Genomic DNA, 16,043 nt, shown 5'->3' with positions numbered 1-16,043 from the left:
GTCAAAACAAAAAATATAATATAAAAATTTGTTTCGTATCTTGTAAAGATTAGGATTCGAATCAAACCAAAAAGCCCCAAAAAAAAAAAAATTGTGCAATGAGACCGTAAATATGCGGAGAATTCGAAGAACATCCATAAAAGAAATTGGTTTCTCACATTTTCCATCTCTCTCTCTCTCTCTCTCTCTCTCTCTCTCAAAAGCGCCAAAAAAAAAAGAAGTAAATTTGCCACCTAAGCACTTATACCTTGTAGTTCCCTCCGTCTTTGTCTCTCTCCCTCTGAATATGCGGAGATTCGAGTCGTCCGAAGAACATCTCTCACATTTCCATTGCGATTTCTACGTCTCTCTCTCTCTCTCTCTCTCTCTCTCTCTCTAACCATATATAGTCAGATGATGGGGGCGTACAGAGCAGATGATGATTACGATTACTTGTTCAAGGTGGTGTTAATAGGAGATTCTGGTGTTGGAAAATCTAACCTATTGTCACGATTCACCCGCAACGAGTTCAGCGTCGAATCCAAATCCACAATAGGCGTCGAATTCGCCACTCGCAGCATTCATGTCGATGATAAAATCGTCAAGGCCCAGATTTGGGACACCGCCGGCCAAGAAAGGTCTCCTCTCTCATTCTCTCATATCTGTACTACTCCCTCCGTCCCATAAAGTTTGACACTTTCACTATTCTAATCCTATGAAAAAATTAACTATATTTTTTAATCCGTAATATTTTTATAAGCAATATGGATCTTATTTGATAGATTTTAATTTGTTTTATTAAACAAAGTTCAAAAATTTGCCTAAAATATTATAGATTGAAAGATACATGCAATTTAAAAATGACACGCATTTTTTAAAATGCCAAACTTTATGGGATGAAGGGAGTATTATATATTATCACAGAATGATTTTTTCGTAAGAAGGGCTGCCAAGTGACGAGAATTGACCGTCTTTCATTAGAACATAAAATCTATGTTTCCTCATGCCATCCATAGCACGTATTCGCTGCTTGTATGTTTCAATGATAATAATATATACGCATGTATTCTAATACCCTACAGACCCTTGGGTGTTCCGGGTTATGTCCTTGTGATGTATCGTCAAATTCTTTGTTAGATCCTTTTTTTCCTGTTCTCCGTCTTTAATAAAATTCATTTTTGCCGATAAAAAAAAAAACCTGTGTTTTTTCATGTCGTGCATAGCACATGCAGGTTCGCTGCTTGTATATGTTCATGATAATACATACATTATGACACATGTAATAGAGTTTTTTTATTGGGATAGGATCGATAGTGAATGGTCATGTCTATTGTCCGGCCAGCTCTTTTTGGGTCCTTCTAAGGTATGTTTCTATAACAAGTATGGTTCATTTTTGTAAAGCTTGTTGAGAATATAACTAATTGCAATGAAAATTATGTTAACCGGATAGGGATTGCTATATTTTTCAAGTACATTAATGTTGAAAAAGGGGTTTTGATTCAGTGTTTTCATCTTTGTAATTTCAGCATAAACTCTAAAAACGTGTCAATTGACATCCGTTTTTCATAATTTTTGGTATGAGGTGTACTCCACGAGCTTTAAAAAGTAAATAATTCCAATCTTTTAAGAGGATGCAAAAAAACCTGCAAATAGTCCAACAGGACGGTCTAGTACGTAAAGGAGAGGCTCCGAACCCTTTTTGATTTAAGGTTTTTTTTTTTTTTTGGTTTGGACTTGGATGAAGGACTGGACGGTCTAGGTTTTAGTCTGGTCATGTGTGGATTTTTTCCATTGACTTGGGTAATCGAGGATGTTCTTATTCATGCCAAAAAAATTACATTAACCGAAATATCGTTCGATATGATTTCAAAACATGTGTATCTTGCAAAATAAGAAAAAAGAAAGAAAGATGTAACATTGAATCGGAACCTTTTTTCTCAATAAAGATCTGTTCCAATAACCCCTATCAAATTAACGATAATCCCAACATGATTTTTGTTGTGCCATGTCTTCCCAGCAAGAGTCTGGAAAATGAACGGGCGAAATTAGTCCGAAAAGGACTCACAAAAGGTTATAGTAGTCGGTAGTTATATTCCTTTGCTTTACTGGAGGATATCAACTTGAAGCAAGGATGGAATCAGAGGAGGTCTAGTAGCGGCGGCCACCATGACAAGAATTTTAGAAATTGCAATTATTATATGTATAAAAAAAAATTATTCTCAACATGTATAGTCTCACCATTGCTAGATTTTTTATCCTTTCTTTTTTGTTATATACTAGTCCTAAATCTTCTATTTTTTTCCAAGAAAAAAGACCCAAAAAATTATTCCAAAACTAAATTCAATGAACCAAAGTGAAATAATATAAAGGATGAGGTATAATTAAGGGGAAAAAAAACCTCCACACTTAAACCCTAAAACAACTTAACCTACAAAAATTAAAGTTAGTCTTTTTTCGTACTCTTTGTGTAAATGACAAATATCATTTACTATAGTTATGTTATTTTAATTTTTTTTGTAGAGTCGATGACTATTAATATTGTAATTCAATTTTTTATTTTTTTTCGTATACATTTTGCCACTGTTAGGATACAATTTTGGTTCCGTCCCTAACCCAAAGAAAAAGAAATCGACTTTGGCAAATAATTTGATTGCAGAAGAGAATGTTCTTTTTACATCTAGGGAGGTGGGGGAAACATTGTGGATTTTAAGCTGGTTTTTGAAACATTGTTTGTCGAAGGTACCGTGCTATAACAAGCGCTTACTACCGAGGAGCCGTGGGCGCTCTACTCGTCTACGACGTGACCCGACACGTCACGTTCGAAAACGTCGAGCGGTGGCTGAAGGAGCTCCGGGCCCACACCGATGCCAACATCGTGATCATGCTCGTCGGGAACAAGGCGGACCTCTGCCACCTCCGTGCCGTGTCGACCGAAGATGCAAGGGCATTTTCGGAGAGGGAAAACAACTATTTCATGGAAACGTCGGCTCTAGAGGCTTTGAACGTCGATAGTGCGTTCACGGAAGTGCTGGCGCAGATCTATAGGGTTGTCAGTAGGAAGGCGCTCGATATAGGCGATGATCCGGCAGCATTGCCAAAGGGACGGACGATTGATATTGGGAATAGGGATGATGTATCAGCTGTGAAGAAAGGAGGGTGTTGCTCTGCTTAATTCCTGAGTCTGGAAAAATGAGGGTGGTGAAGTAGTGCTCTCTGTAAATTGATTCGGTGACCTTGTGTATAATTATATTGATAGAGGCTAATTTTTCAGTAACTTAAAATGTTGTCTTGATAAAATTGGGAATCTGGACACGTAAAATGAAATTTGCCATGACAGAAAACCATGCTTTTGATACCGGAAAAGATGCACGGGACAATTCGATAAAATTGGAATAATGCTGGTAAAGCATTGGTTTGATGTTAACAAAAACCATAGCAGCGGATTTCCTTCTCGTCTCTCCATTTGTATTGCTTTTGAAAAACAAGTTTCCTTTGCTTTTTATGTCTTCAGTTTTCCCTGTTATTCTGAAGCTTCAGTCTGAAAAAATATATGTGGGTCTTTAGAGTTTCAAAGTTGGAGACTGATATTTTTTTTTTTTGATCAGAAGAAACTTTTCATTATTAAGTAAAATCCCACAAAGGGTACAAGAACCGGATCCGGAGCCCTCGGTTGGGTAAAGACCTCAACTTACGGGTTATCCAAAAGGACCGGGAGAACAAGATCCAAACGGACCGAGTGAACAAGCCCACAAGGGGCGAAAAATCCGCGCAGGGACAAGAAAATAAACTAAAACAAAAACCCACTCGAAACCCGCTGATCCGACACCATTGGCCGCCGCAAGCTGCAAATCTCGCCAACGAATTCCAAAGAAATACGCCGGCTGCAAAAGGCACAGATTTGTAACTGCGAGAGGACCAAGGAAACGCTAACGCAGAAAGAGGGTTACCCTGCGCAAGATCGCTGGCCACCAATACTTTAGCCATCCCACCACCAACACAGCCACCAACAACACAGTTGCCGGAGACAACCTTCGCATCAAACACTGAAAAAACAGAAAAATCTACCCCTAACTTTATTATCCCACCAACCGCACCCATCGGACCTAGAGAACCAGGCCGATACAGATCCGAACCAGGGAAATCGGCCGGAGAAAAGCTGGAAGAAACCAGCGAAACCAACAGCAACATAAAGCAGAACCTAACTCCTGAACCACTGTGTACCTCGCTTATTACACTCCGATTGGAAGCCAGAGGACTCGGCTGCCACCAAAACCACCACAGCACGGGTCGAGGACGATGAAGGAGGCACCACACCCCGCGCACCGCCAGAGGCAGGAAAGACGAGTTGGTGCTCCATCCGAACAACAACAACACCGGAGGAGGACAGGGAGAAGATCCAGGATCCATGGCGCCAGACGAAGGAGGGAGAGGTGCTCGGTGGCGGAGGACGATGGGAGGGGGTGGGGAGAGGGGCGGCGGGATCCCCACCCCCGAGGCGGACAACCCTAGGAGAGGCAACTATACGAGAATATCTCTCTCTCTCTCACTTTTGAGAAGAGCTATTCACACATCAAGCTTATCAAGCCTACTCAAAAAAAAATAAGTTGGAGACTGATATGGTATGTGATGCATGATTCTTGGGCATATCATATCAGTTGGAGACTGATATGATATGACCAAGAATCATGCATCGCAAACCATTGTATCCCCTTTCGTCAAAAACAAAATAGTACTAAAATTATGAGAAGATTCGACTCTAGAGACCCAATTTCGTCAAAAACAAAATAGTACTAAAATTATGAGAAGATTCGACTCTAGAGACCCAATTAGTACAAGCCGTAAACGATGCAAAATAGTACTAAAATTATGAGAAGATTCGACTCTAGAGACCCAATTAGTTCAAGCCGTAAACGATGATGTGACAGCTAATTATGGTTGGAAAGGCCGTGGTATTGCTGTCTTCCTGATAAAAATTGGAACTTATAAAGTGGACTTATATTGGAGAGAAATGGAAATTATGAACTTTAAATTCAAAATGAAAATTGGCAGGCGTGTATAAAAAGAAATTGATCCAGCATCTATGAAATCTACCTACTTTTCACTTTCTAGACTCATGAAAATAACTTGATTTGAATCTGTGTTTGACCTTTAAAGAAACAAGAGGATAAATTCTGCATTTCTCTCTTGAATACTTTTTCCTTTCTGTGTTCTTCCTCCACAAAGCCATTGCAGGGAGACTCGTAGCATGCGACAAACTTGAACGCTTGATAACTAAAAAGTTGACTGGATAAAGGTTGTCTTTATCAACATGATAAGAGCAACCATGATAAAATAAAATAAAATAAAATAAAAAACATGATAAGAGCAACTGCCACTGTAAACAAAGTAAAATGGTCGAAAAGTAATTTTCAAGCTTTACATATACTATACATCCGTGAAAGGTTATGTAGGGGACTTCCAAAATTGCATTTACTTGTGTATGAAACAAGTCATTACGTTAAAGGGAAACTGCTTCTTGGAGACGTGGCTTTCGTATGGTGTCTCTTCTATGTCTGGTATCTGCGATCACCGAGCAGTGGTTTAGAGAATTGAAGGAGTTGTGAATATGGGGAATTGCATGCAGTTAGCAATACAGGATCAGCAATACAATGTGATATAACATCAGCACCCAAAAAAAGAGAGTGATGCAACAAGAGCTCAGGCTATTTGCTCTAAAATGCAGTATAACACCACATAAACTTATTCCGCATGCTGCTGGGTAGGGAAAGAGCAAATGCAATCAAGTGGTGTCGATAAACCAGTTTGATGAACGCAAGGAAGGAAAGGCAAAAAAAGTAATGGATACTAAAGCCCTTTAAAAAGTATTATGCAGCAGCACATTTTCGTCTACGAGGCTTTCACAAAAAATGGAAGGACAGGTGGGTTTTGAAGCTTGTGTGCCAATTTTGGCTATGACAAAAGTGTTGCCTGATGTCGCCAAAAAATTTGGAAATGGGCAGGAGGTTTTCCTAACCCATGGAGATACTCTTAAGTAACAACGCCTTTCAGAAGGAATTTAAAAGAGAGTACCATAACATTGTTTTCAAAAGATGAAACACCCACTACCTGAAACAAAATTTACGTGCGAAATGTCAGAACAATCAAAGGGAGAGTCCCTCAAGGCACACAATGTGCCGAGGCAGTCATTGACTCATGATCAAACTCCATATGCATTTGAGTTTTTCAAGTGAAATCCAAACATAACAAGACTCATGATTCCTAGCGTATACGTTAAGGAAATACACACAAATCTCACAGAAAATCCTTAATTAATGCTCACCTCAACACAAGATGAGCCCATGTAGAGCTCGACAGAGTAAAGAAACAAATCAAGATAGAGTAGACAAACTATTGTTTGGATATGGGGACAAAGTTAATTCTTTATTTGGCCAATGCTGATTACCTCAATAGGCTTCCTCTACCAGGTCTACAACTCTACATTCAGTCACGAGAGAAGATACTAAGCACATTAGAGAAGTGTGCACTCAGTTCATTTCAATCAAGAGAAAATTGTTATTGGTATCTGTGGCATAATAGTCCTTGCGTAAAATGGCAAGAGTACAACTTGGACTTAATTACTTGGGCAGTTTGGTGAGCGAACATATCCACAAAGTGAGGAGTCCTGATACATTTGCAACTTATAAGGCACAATTAGACTAACCTTACATAAGCAAAGTGGAGGCATGATGTCAGCCTGAAACTTCAAACTGGACCCTAAATGTTTGATAAGTGATTGCCACTAAAGATGTTATTCATCAATGTGAGGTTGAGGCCAGTAGCAGGCATGGGAGAACATTGGAAAATAGAGAGAATCGCTTTCCCTCCATTTGACACTACCTTCCCCGTGGCAAGCGGAGTGATAGCAAAGCAATCCTTGGCAGGGGAAATCACTGCCTTAAAAGCATAATCTTATCTTTTTCGGCCCTTTTTGTTCACGATAGTCTGGGGAAGGGGGTGTGACATCCTGGTAGGAAGTGCAATCCTCCCCCAGTCAGGAAAGAATCAGAATTGGCGAATGAAAACGTTTGGAGGGTACCAACAACAGCAGAAAATACAAATATATGACCCGCATTTCCGGCACCCGTTGTCGAAATTCACGTAAATGGTTTGAGAAGCACTTGAGATGACCCAGGTTGGCTAAAAAGATTGCTCGAAGGCACACTCAAGAGTTTTATTAAGCAAATCCATTACTGGACATCCGTTCCTTGTCAGCCATAAGGACAGCTATTTGAGAAGTAAATGCAGATTGTGTATGTAGTTAATCTGCATAGTAGAATGATGCTTATGGAGATAATCGATTGGTTTCTTGCTGGAAAACAATTACAAAACCAATTGGGCAGTAAGTGCATATTTCCGTTATGAAGACTACAATTTGGCATCTCACAGTGGGATACTACGAGTAAAAGCCAGTGCATTTCACTTGAATCTTCATGATACATAAAAGGCACCCAACAATTGTGATGATGCCAATAGACTTCCATCTCTAACTATAAAACTATAATTGTTAGATAACTATGAGCTATGACCAAAAGCAAGTTGCTGGGTAAGCATACAGGATTCATTTCAGTTTTTTAACCGGTAAAGAACGGTGCATGCTGGAGTCAAAGCTCACCATCCTAGTGGCTAAGACCAAAGGGAAGCAATACAGATCCACAACAGTAACGTAACAGGATCAGAAGAAAACATTGGAGCATTGTTAAAAGGATAAAGAAAGTGACAACTTACAAGTGGAAGAGAATAAAAATCAACCAATCAAACCACCCAAAATATCGAAAGTAAGGCTTATTTAACCAATTAATTGGGTCGCCTAAAGAATCATTTTCATTCTGCTCTGGGAATCAATATATGGGCAGTCACGTAAAAGAAAAGAGGATAATTGCGGGACTATAAAAAGGGGAGGGTATGATCTATCCTCTTCTCAGTAGATTACAGTTGAATGTCAGGAAACAATGATCCTGCAACCTTAGATTGAACATTAATCAAGCAATACCCCCGAGTGCGGTTTATTCTTCGGAGTTTCTGCAGTGACTATTTCTATTTCCTAAAGGAAACACTATTCCAAGGTGCACAGTCCCGTTGGAGTCCTGAAGCATCTCATATGCTGGCCAAATAATACCAAACTCAAGGAGGCTGAATCTCATTTTCACAGTCCAAAACAGAACTAGTTAAATATGTAGAATTGAGAATAAACTCCAAAACCCCAAAATCGTAACAAAAATAAATCGTCTTAAATCCCCAACAGAAATGCCGTCTGAAAACAACAATTCAAATCACCAATGAACAACAAACATCACCACTCAATATGAAAAGAAACATACATATTGATGGATTCAAGATGCTAACCTTGGAGAGGTGAACGTATACGGAAGTTTGGGACCAACATTTACAAATTTCAGATTTTATTGTGTTGTGGATCATACTTTAGATTTTAATTTTGTTGGCTCCGTAACTTGAAGCAATTTGCAAAGAACAATATTTTGGGGCTGCTAGCCTGGTCCATCCCCAAAGAATATCTAAATATAAACACATAAAGCAACTCCATTGCACTGCTGGGCTGGTGGTCAAAGCCCGAGAATAAAGGAATTGCTTCCTCCAACGGAGGTTGCCAGTTCAAAACCAACCTCTAAGGTGCTATGAACTCTTTTGAATCATTCTTAGGTGCCATTGCCCCGGCTTTCACTGGACCCATTAGTGGATGGTGGGACTAGTCTCAAGGTGAGCGTAAGATGGCCCGTTACATCCGAGTTAATAAATAACAAATATGAACCTACAAAGCGACCACAACAGATAAATAAGAAACTGAAGCTACTCACCCGCACCCTTGGGTTCACAACAATCACAAATCATAACTACCATAGATAAGCCCCAGGTCTTGATCCTTTAATGCCCTCTTCTCCTACTCTCACTCCTTGCACTCTCTGCTCTAGCTCTCGCTACCGCTAATTTAGTAGTTTGGGATGTCATCAAAACACGCTTTCACGCCCGCTTAGGTCAACGCCCACGATCACTATCAGTATCATGCACACATAGTATTTTGTTCCTAAGCCTATCTACACCACCACCCAATTCACAACACGCACGAGTTAACATAGCATAGCATACAAACATATAATAGTGCGCCAAAAAAACAGAAATAGAATCTACTGACCAGCAATTCAGTAGGGTTCACGATTTCGGCATATCGACCGCGTTGCGAGGGTTAGACGTAAGAGTCGCAGGCACAGGTGGGCACGGAACATCATGCCCTTCCTCCTGCTGCTGTTGTGGTTTTTGTTCTTGTGCTCGTTTCTCTCCGTCGTTGTTGTTGTTGTTCCCAAACGAGGGCAGAGGATTGGAGCCCTTGACGATCCAACCGAGGGCGAAGAAGGCCATACCCGCGAGTATGGCGGATCCCCACGCCTGCGAGTACCAACGGCTGTACTGCCTCGTGGCGTACCTCCACTGCTCCCTCAGGGTCGCCGCGTCCGGGTTGATCGGGTCGGGCGGGTTCGGGTAGTGGTGGTGCTTGTGGCCGTTGCTGCTACTTCCGTGGTACCCGATTTCCGGGGGGTTCGGGTAGTGGTGTTTCTGTGCGGCGGCGGAGGTGGTATCGGTTCCGTTGTGATTGGGTTCGGTTGAAACCCTAGAATCTGAAGAGGAACGAGGAGGAGGAGAGTTTTTAGGGTTTTGATTGTCGGCCATGGTTGGGGTTTTGGGAAATGCAAAGTACTACTAGCTAATAAGATATGGTTGAAAGTTGAAACTAGAAAGCTCGAGCACTCTCTAATTTTACATGCAACAATATCTGAGTCGAGTGAGGGCTTGCTCGGAAAAAAAGCCATTGCTTTCCCGCGAAAAATAAGCCAAATAAATCCACATAAAAACAAAAATAAATTAATAAGTCAATTTTTTCGTTTTTATTCAAAAAATATTGGAGTTCGATCAAAATTTTATACTTTTTAGATTCCTCTCGTCATGAAGATGCAATAATCTCCAAAAAAATGAGGATAAGCCTAGTGATACGAAATTTTTTTGAATAAGGACAAAAAATAAGCCACTTTGGCTTATTTGTCCGAACACCCCCTGAGTCGGGGGATGCCGACTAGTCTTTCTATTCACCATGCCAAATGCATAGCTTTGTTTTCTGCCACCTGCCCAACCGGCCATAAATGAACTGAGTCATTCGCGAATTATTCGAGGCTCAATTCGGTAAGAGCTCGTTCGAATTCGATTCATCTGCTAAACGAACTGAACTTGAACTTCAATTCTAGGCTCGTTCCGTAAATGAGCCAAACCTGAGCCTAACGGTATTTGGCTCGGTTAGGTTCGTGAACCTATACTTAAATTTAATTAATAATTCAATAGGGGTCTATTTGTAAATGTAAAAATTTTTAAGGTTGTATATATAATTTAATACAAACATAATAGTAGATTTAGGGAGTGTTTGGACAAATAAGCCAAAGTGGCTTATTTTTTGTCTTTATTCAAATTTTTTTTGTATCACTTGGCTTATCCTCATTTTTTGGGGCTCATGACGAGGGGAATCTAAAAAGTATAAAATTTTGATCGAAATCCAATATTTTTTTAATAAAAACGAAAAAAGTGGCTTATCTTATTTTTGTTTTTATGTGGGTTTATTTGGCTCATTTTTAGCGGAAAAGCCAATGGTTTTTTTAAAAGAACAACCCCTTAATAAATGTTCCAAAATATGAAATCTGCGTCGGCTTTTCACATGAATATTTTCACCATTTTCTGTTTTACGGTATAAATACATCCAAATAGGAAATATCCTATGTGAGATATGGAATTTAAGGGTTTGAGGGTTTTTAATTTAGTGATCGTAGCTAGTTACTGAATTTTATATTTATGAGTTTTTTGGACCTAGATTAATGATGCTAGTTCTTCTTTATGACTTTAAATTGGCCCATTTCATTTTGGAATTTAACGAGCCTAGCTTGAAAGCTCGAAACTTTACAAGTTTAAGCTCATGCTTAAAGCTTGAAATTAGCTTGAATATTCCATAATCCACGCCAAACTTATCACGAACACAAAATTTCAAGCTCGAGCCGAACTTGAATATTAATTTCAAAAAGTTTCAAGCTCAAGCCATACTTCAATACAATGCTTGGCTTGATTAGCGCCCCTAGTAGACTCCCTTCTTCGTTAATTTTTTTCAATTTTGTTTTGCGTGTTATATTAGTCTATTTTGAACTTTTGTTTGATTTGCATTATATTATTTAGGTTAATTATTCATCACAATGACGAGTATATAAAGTACAAAGTCATGATCAAAAGCAAAAAAAAAAATATATATATTAAAGACGAAAAAATATCAACTAGTTTTCTTTTCTTTTTTTTGTCTAGAGGGTCATTTTATATGAGCTTTATCAATATCTTTCCACATTTTGATATTTTACCGATTCCTCTCGTCGGGACGAGTGATTAATCTCAAAAATTATGACGAAAAGTTCAACCAAAAGCTACGAAAAGTTAAAAACATTCAAAAAAAAAAAGTTTAGAAAAATAGAACCTGATCTTCTGTGCCAAGGAATTCTGGACCGTTGACCCACATACAAATCTTTTAAAACAAAAAAATTTCCACACAATCCACCAGTCAGAGATTCCTCGGTAGGGAGGATCTATTGTATTAGAGCATCTCAAATCCAACACCCTCCAAATCTCTATTTGAGAGGATCAAATTAATCTATTTTATTTGAAAAATAGATTTAGAAGATTGTACTATTTATCTCAATTCCAACCCAACACTCTATTTCTCAACTCCAACGCATATTTGGAGGAAATCCTCTATTTTTTTCTTCATCATTTATATTTAGAGGATCAAAGTTCATCCTCCCAAATGGATGAGAGTTTTAGAGAATGGATTGGAGAATGTTTTTCCTCCAAAATGAAGAAATGGAGTATGGGTTGGAGATGCTCTTAAGAGGAGAGGAACACTGATCCTGTATACAAAGACAAAAGGTCTAGGAAAACAATTTATGGACACAATTGTGTTATGAGTTGTCCGATGTAAGTGGGACCACTTGTATTGTACAACTTTGGACACAATTGTATCCGGAATTATGTCCAGTCCCCCTTACTGTCCAATTTCGGCCAATCGGCCATTATCTAGCTAACGTCGATTTTGTTCAATGATCGAATCCATTCATATTGTAGATCTCGTCGAGATGTATAACTGTAGACACCCCATTCTGGACTGTCCAGATAGCGTTATTTGTCGATCTTTTATTACCCCAATGATGATTATAGTCGAGAACAGTCTGAGGACGATGGTGTGTTTGAGCTTTGAGCGTCCCTAACCTCTCTCAAACCCATTCCAAACCCTTCAAACCAGAGCCAAACAGCCCCAACAAAACCCAACTGGCATACGCCAGTGTCTTGGAGGCGTACGCCAGTTAACTGCCACGTGTCAGTCATCGACCGTTGACCCAGTTATCAGTGGCGCACGCCAGTTCATATGTGGCGCACGCCAGTCAAATCCAGTCAAATCAACTTTATTCAGCCACATGGACGAGACTTTTGTGCCACCCTGACGTCGGCCACAGTGTCCCTGATGATTACTCTCGGCAGAGGCGTTCCCTCTCTTTCCTACACCCCCCATCAACTAGTCCCATGCATTTAATGCATGGGAGGCTCCAACCTTGTCCCAACCAGCCAAACATGGCCTTGATCAAACTGATCTCAGTCACTCCCCCTCTATAAATACCCCCCCTTGCATTCATTTGCAAGGGGTTAGACACTTTAAGAAGCACAAGGCTTTCTTCTCCTCTCTTCTTGCTTTCTCATTCTCTTCTTCCATTAAAAGAGAAAAGAAAGCAACCCACCTCCATACACCCTGCTGACATACAGCCACCTTCCAAGCCTCCATCTTCATCCCTTAAGCTCAATACCCCCTTCAAACCTCAATACAAAAAGGTATACCACCTTTATGTTCTTTTCTATTTTCGACTCCTGAGGGGAACCAGCAAGGCACAGGCTAATAAACAATACTAGTCCTGGCCTTGGACTGGAAAAATACAACAATCGTATGAGATGTACCTTGGCGCACGCCAGTTATCCCATGCCGTACGCCAGTCATGGCAGTTCGAGCTCAACTGGCGTGGGGATCATGGATCGTCGTTTATGTTATTTTATCTTTCTGTCAATCACCCTTGCATAATAATAATCAGTTTACTGCTTTCTGTATCTAAAACTGTTTAGCTGTAGTAGTTACTGCTTGCTCCTTCATATTATTCAAAGGGCCTCTGGGATCCTTCTGGTCATATTCCAGAGCCCAGATGATGCAAAGCCAAGCATTGGATCAAGGTCAAAGTGGCGTACGGGTATCCATAAGTGGCGTACGACAGTTTGTCCTAGGATCCAATGGCTGGCCCTTGCATCCTAGTTTAATCTTGGCCTCTTTTATGTCCCCACTCTATTTAGGGGGTTTCGTGTCTATTTTCATGGCTTCAAGCCATCTCATCTGTTTGTAAATATATATTCTGTTTTATTTAATTGCATGGTTTGTCCTGGCTGTGCGCTGGTCCCTTTCCAGAGCCCAGAGGGTTGAAAACAAAGACTGAGCAAACAAACAAGTGGAGTACGCCAGTTATGGGGTGGCGTGCGCATGTTCTATCAGCATGCAGTGGCTCGACCAGTGCATGCTGACACAGAATCTGCTCGCGTCCCTGCAGGGCAGCGTACTTCAAGTTATCCAGTTTGCTTAGTGCTTGTTCTCAATCTATATTTAGCATTGCAATCAAGCCATCCATAAAACATTTTGTCACATAAATCACAACTTGTTATAGTTTTTAATCCCCATTAACTGTTCCCCCGCCCTAACTGGCTAAAATTGGTCAAATGAGAGAAAAGATGCAAACGCTTTTACAAAATGCCCGAGTAGAGACCGATCTCCGGATTGGGCGAGAGGGGTGCCATAAAACCCTTCCCCTCTCGTAACCTGGCTCCCGAACCTTAGATATCGAAGGTGACGATGGACCAATCTACAAGCCTTTTTCAAAATCAAGCAAACGTGGCAAAGCGTTTTTCGAGTTCGGTTCCTTGGGTGTTTTCACCGCTAAAACCCGAGTGGCGACTCTGAATCGAAGCGTTTCGCCGCGCTCTTCCAAAAAAGGGCCGCGCCCGATTTTTACAAACCAAATTTCCGGGGCGCGTGCCCATAGTGGCGACTCCGCTGGGGACCTCATTGCATTAATTGGTATTTGGCGTTTAATACATAAATGAACAAATTTTCAAAAGCTTGTCAAAACAGTACACTTTGCGCTGCTGAAGAACGGAATGGTAACGTAACAGGATCTCAGCGTCCGACCAATCCGAACTGAGGCTTTTACTATTGTTCATTTGTGTAATTTTCTCCAAGTATTGATTAATAAAAGTGAGCCAAGCTTCAAAGGGCATTCATTTCAAAAGCGTTGCATTTTTCTCTCATCAAATCATTCTTCGGCGTTCTCCGTTCGTATCGATAGTTGGTCAGCCCCGTTGAGGTGTTTTGGGTAACCGGCACAGTTTACTGGAGCCCGGGGTCCTCGAACGTCCAACAACCTTGGACGATGATGAGTCGTACTACCGTTCGACCATTGCTTTGCTCTACGCGTTGCAGTGGGAGGTATATTGTGGCTCTAGTCAGAGGAACCCCTTAAGCCAAAACCGGCCTCTACAGCGCTTACAAAGCACTAGAACCTTTCAAACTAAGACAGGAACCCGCAGGGTAGGATTACTTGCTTCTAACCCCATATCATGTCTATGTGTTACCGCTTTCCATATTGCATGCTTGTACATACATTCATGGCCGCTTTGCGTAGGAGCATGCTAGAGCGGCTTTTAGGATGTCTTGCGTCGAGTCTGCCTTGCGCCCATTTGACGTTGCCTTGGACCGATGACGAGTCGTGCATCTCGATGTTGCACGTTACCAAAATTTTCAAGTCCTTAATCAATGAGGCTTCGGGAAATCGATACTTTCTAAATCCTTGTCTAAAACCCCATCGAGGTTTCAAACCGAAAACTAGGAGCAACGGAGAGAATGGTATGATGCTTACACCACTCGGGTTAAAAGTGCTAATCACTTACACCAAGCTCCGGCACAGTGCTGCTTACGCCATTTCGGTTACGGTATCATGCCATCTACACCGAGTTGTTCCAAAATCAAACTTTGAAACTTCGAGAAGGGTAAAAGTCAAAGGCTTAGGCTGTTTCGGCATCTCTTAGTAACATTCGGTTCAATCAAGGATACACCGTCGAAAAGAAAATCCGAGGATTCTATGACAACCGTCCGAGTGTCGTAAGGCAGACTCTCTCTAGCTCTAGAGTCTAGGAGGACACCGACGACATGGGCATGATCATTTTTCCTTTCTTGTCGATTCTTTGAAATAAAATGATTGCAGGCTGTCACTGAGCTCTTATACCTTACTGTCTAGTCATGCCAATGCCAAAGCAGAATTCTGAAATCAAGAGCCAAACCTACTTGGGACCGTCCGTCGAGTCTGTGTTGAGGGTTTGATTTGGGGTTCGTCTTTCAGTCGACCGCAACGGAAGCTCTGGCCTGCACTGTGTCACGGGAGGATTCACCACCGACTACTCCGCACGAGTCTCCTCCATCTACTCCGTCTCCACCAGCATCTCCCAAGCTTGTTAAAACAGAAGTACTAGCCATGGCGGATGTCCCACCTCCAAATCTTGCAACCATGTTAGCCGATCTGCAGCGCAACCTAGCCATCATGCAACAAAGGGCCGACCAGGCCGACGCCTCTATGGCCAATCTTCAAACCCTAATCGAGGAGCGACTTCCCCTTGTAGCAGGAGGGGAAAGCGGTGAAAGGCGCGAACAAGGAGCAGCTGCCGAAGATGAACCACTAATCGAGAACCCCGCTCCAAGCCCAGAAATGGCAGCCTTAGTCGCCAAAATGGCCAAGTTGGAAGAAGCCGTTGCCAAATCCGAAAGAAAAGGGTCGGGAGTACTAGACATGGACCGCCTCTGCCCATTTCCGAATGCCAGGCTCCCCGATCGGTTCAAAATGCCCGACTTCGCAAAA

The 16,043-nt window shown here is 41.2% G+C and overlaps 2 protein-coding genes across 2 annotated transcripts; one reads left to right on the top strand and one right to left on the bottom strand.

The window, feature by feature from the left end:
• Nucleotides 1-290: 290 nt before the first annotated feature.
• LOC131315989 (ras-related protein RABA1f-like) lies at nucleotides 291-3,516 on the top strand. The gene is made up of 2 exons (XM_058345253.1): nucleotides 291-617; nucleotides 2,719-3,516. Exons 1-2 carry the CDS (start codon nucleotides 394-396, stop codon nucleotides 3,149-3,151), a joined length of 657 nt encoding a protein of 218 aa, XP_058201236.1. The 5' UTR covers nucleotides 291-393; the 3' UTR covers nucleotides 3,152-3,516.
• Nucleotides 3,517-5,132: 1,616 nt separating this feature from the next.
• Nucleotides 5,133-9,799, bottom strand: LOC131315988 (uncharacterized). The gene is made up of 2 exons (XM_058345252.1): nucleotides 9,167-9,799; nucleotides 5,133-5,538 (listed from the first exon to the last, which is right to left on the bottom strand). The coding sequence occupies exon 1, from the start codon at nucleotides 9,697-9,699 to the stop codon at nucleotides 9,184-9,186; it is 516 nt and encodes a 171-aa protein (XP_058201235.1). The 5' UTR covers nucleotides 9,700-9,799; the 3' UTR covers nucleotides 5,133-5,538; nucleotides 9,167-9,183.
• Nucleotides 9,800-16,043: the final 6,244 nt, after the last annotated feature.

Source organism: Rhododendron vialii, chromosome 2a (genome assembly GCF_030253575.1).
Source record: "Rhododendron vialii isolate Sample 1 chromosome 2a, ASM3025357v1".
NCBI lineage: Eukaryota > Viridiplantae > Streptophyta > Magnoliopsida > Ericales > Ericaceae > Rhododendron > Rhododendron vialii.
This window is presented reverse-complemented; position numbering and strand designations above follow the sequence as displayed.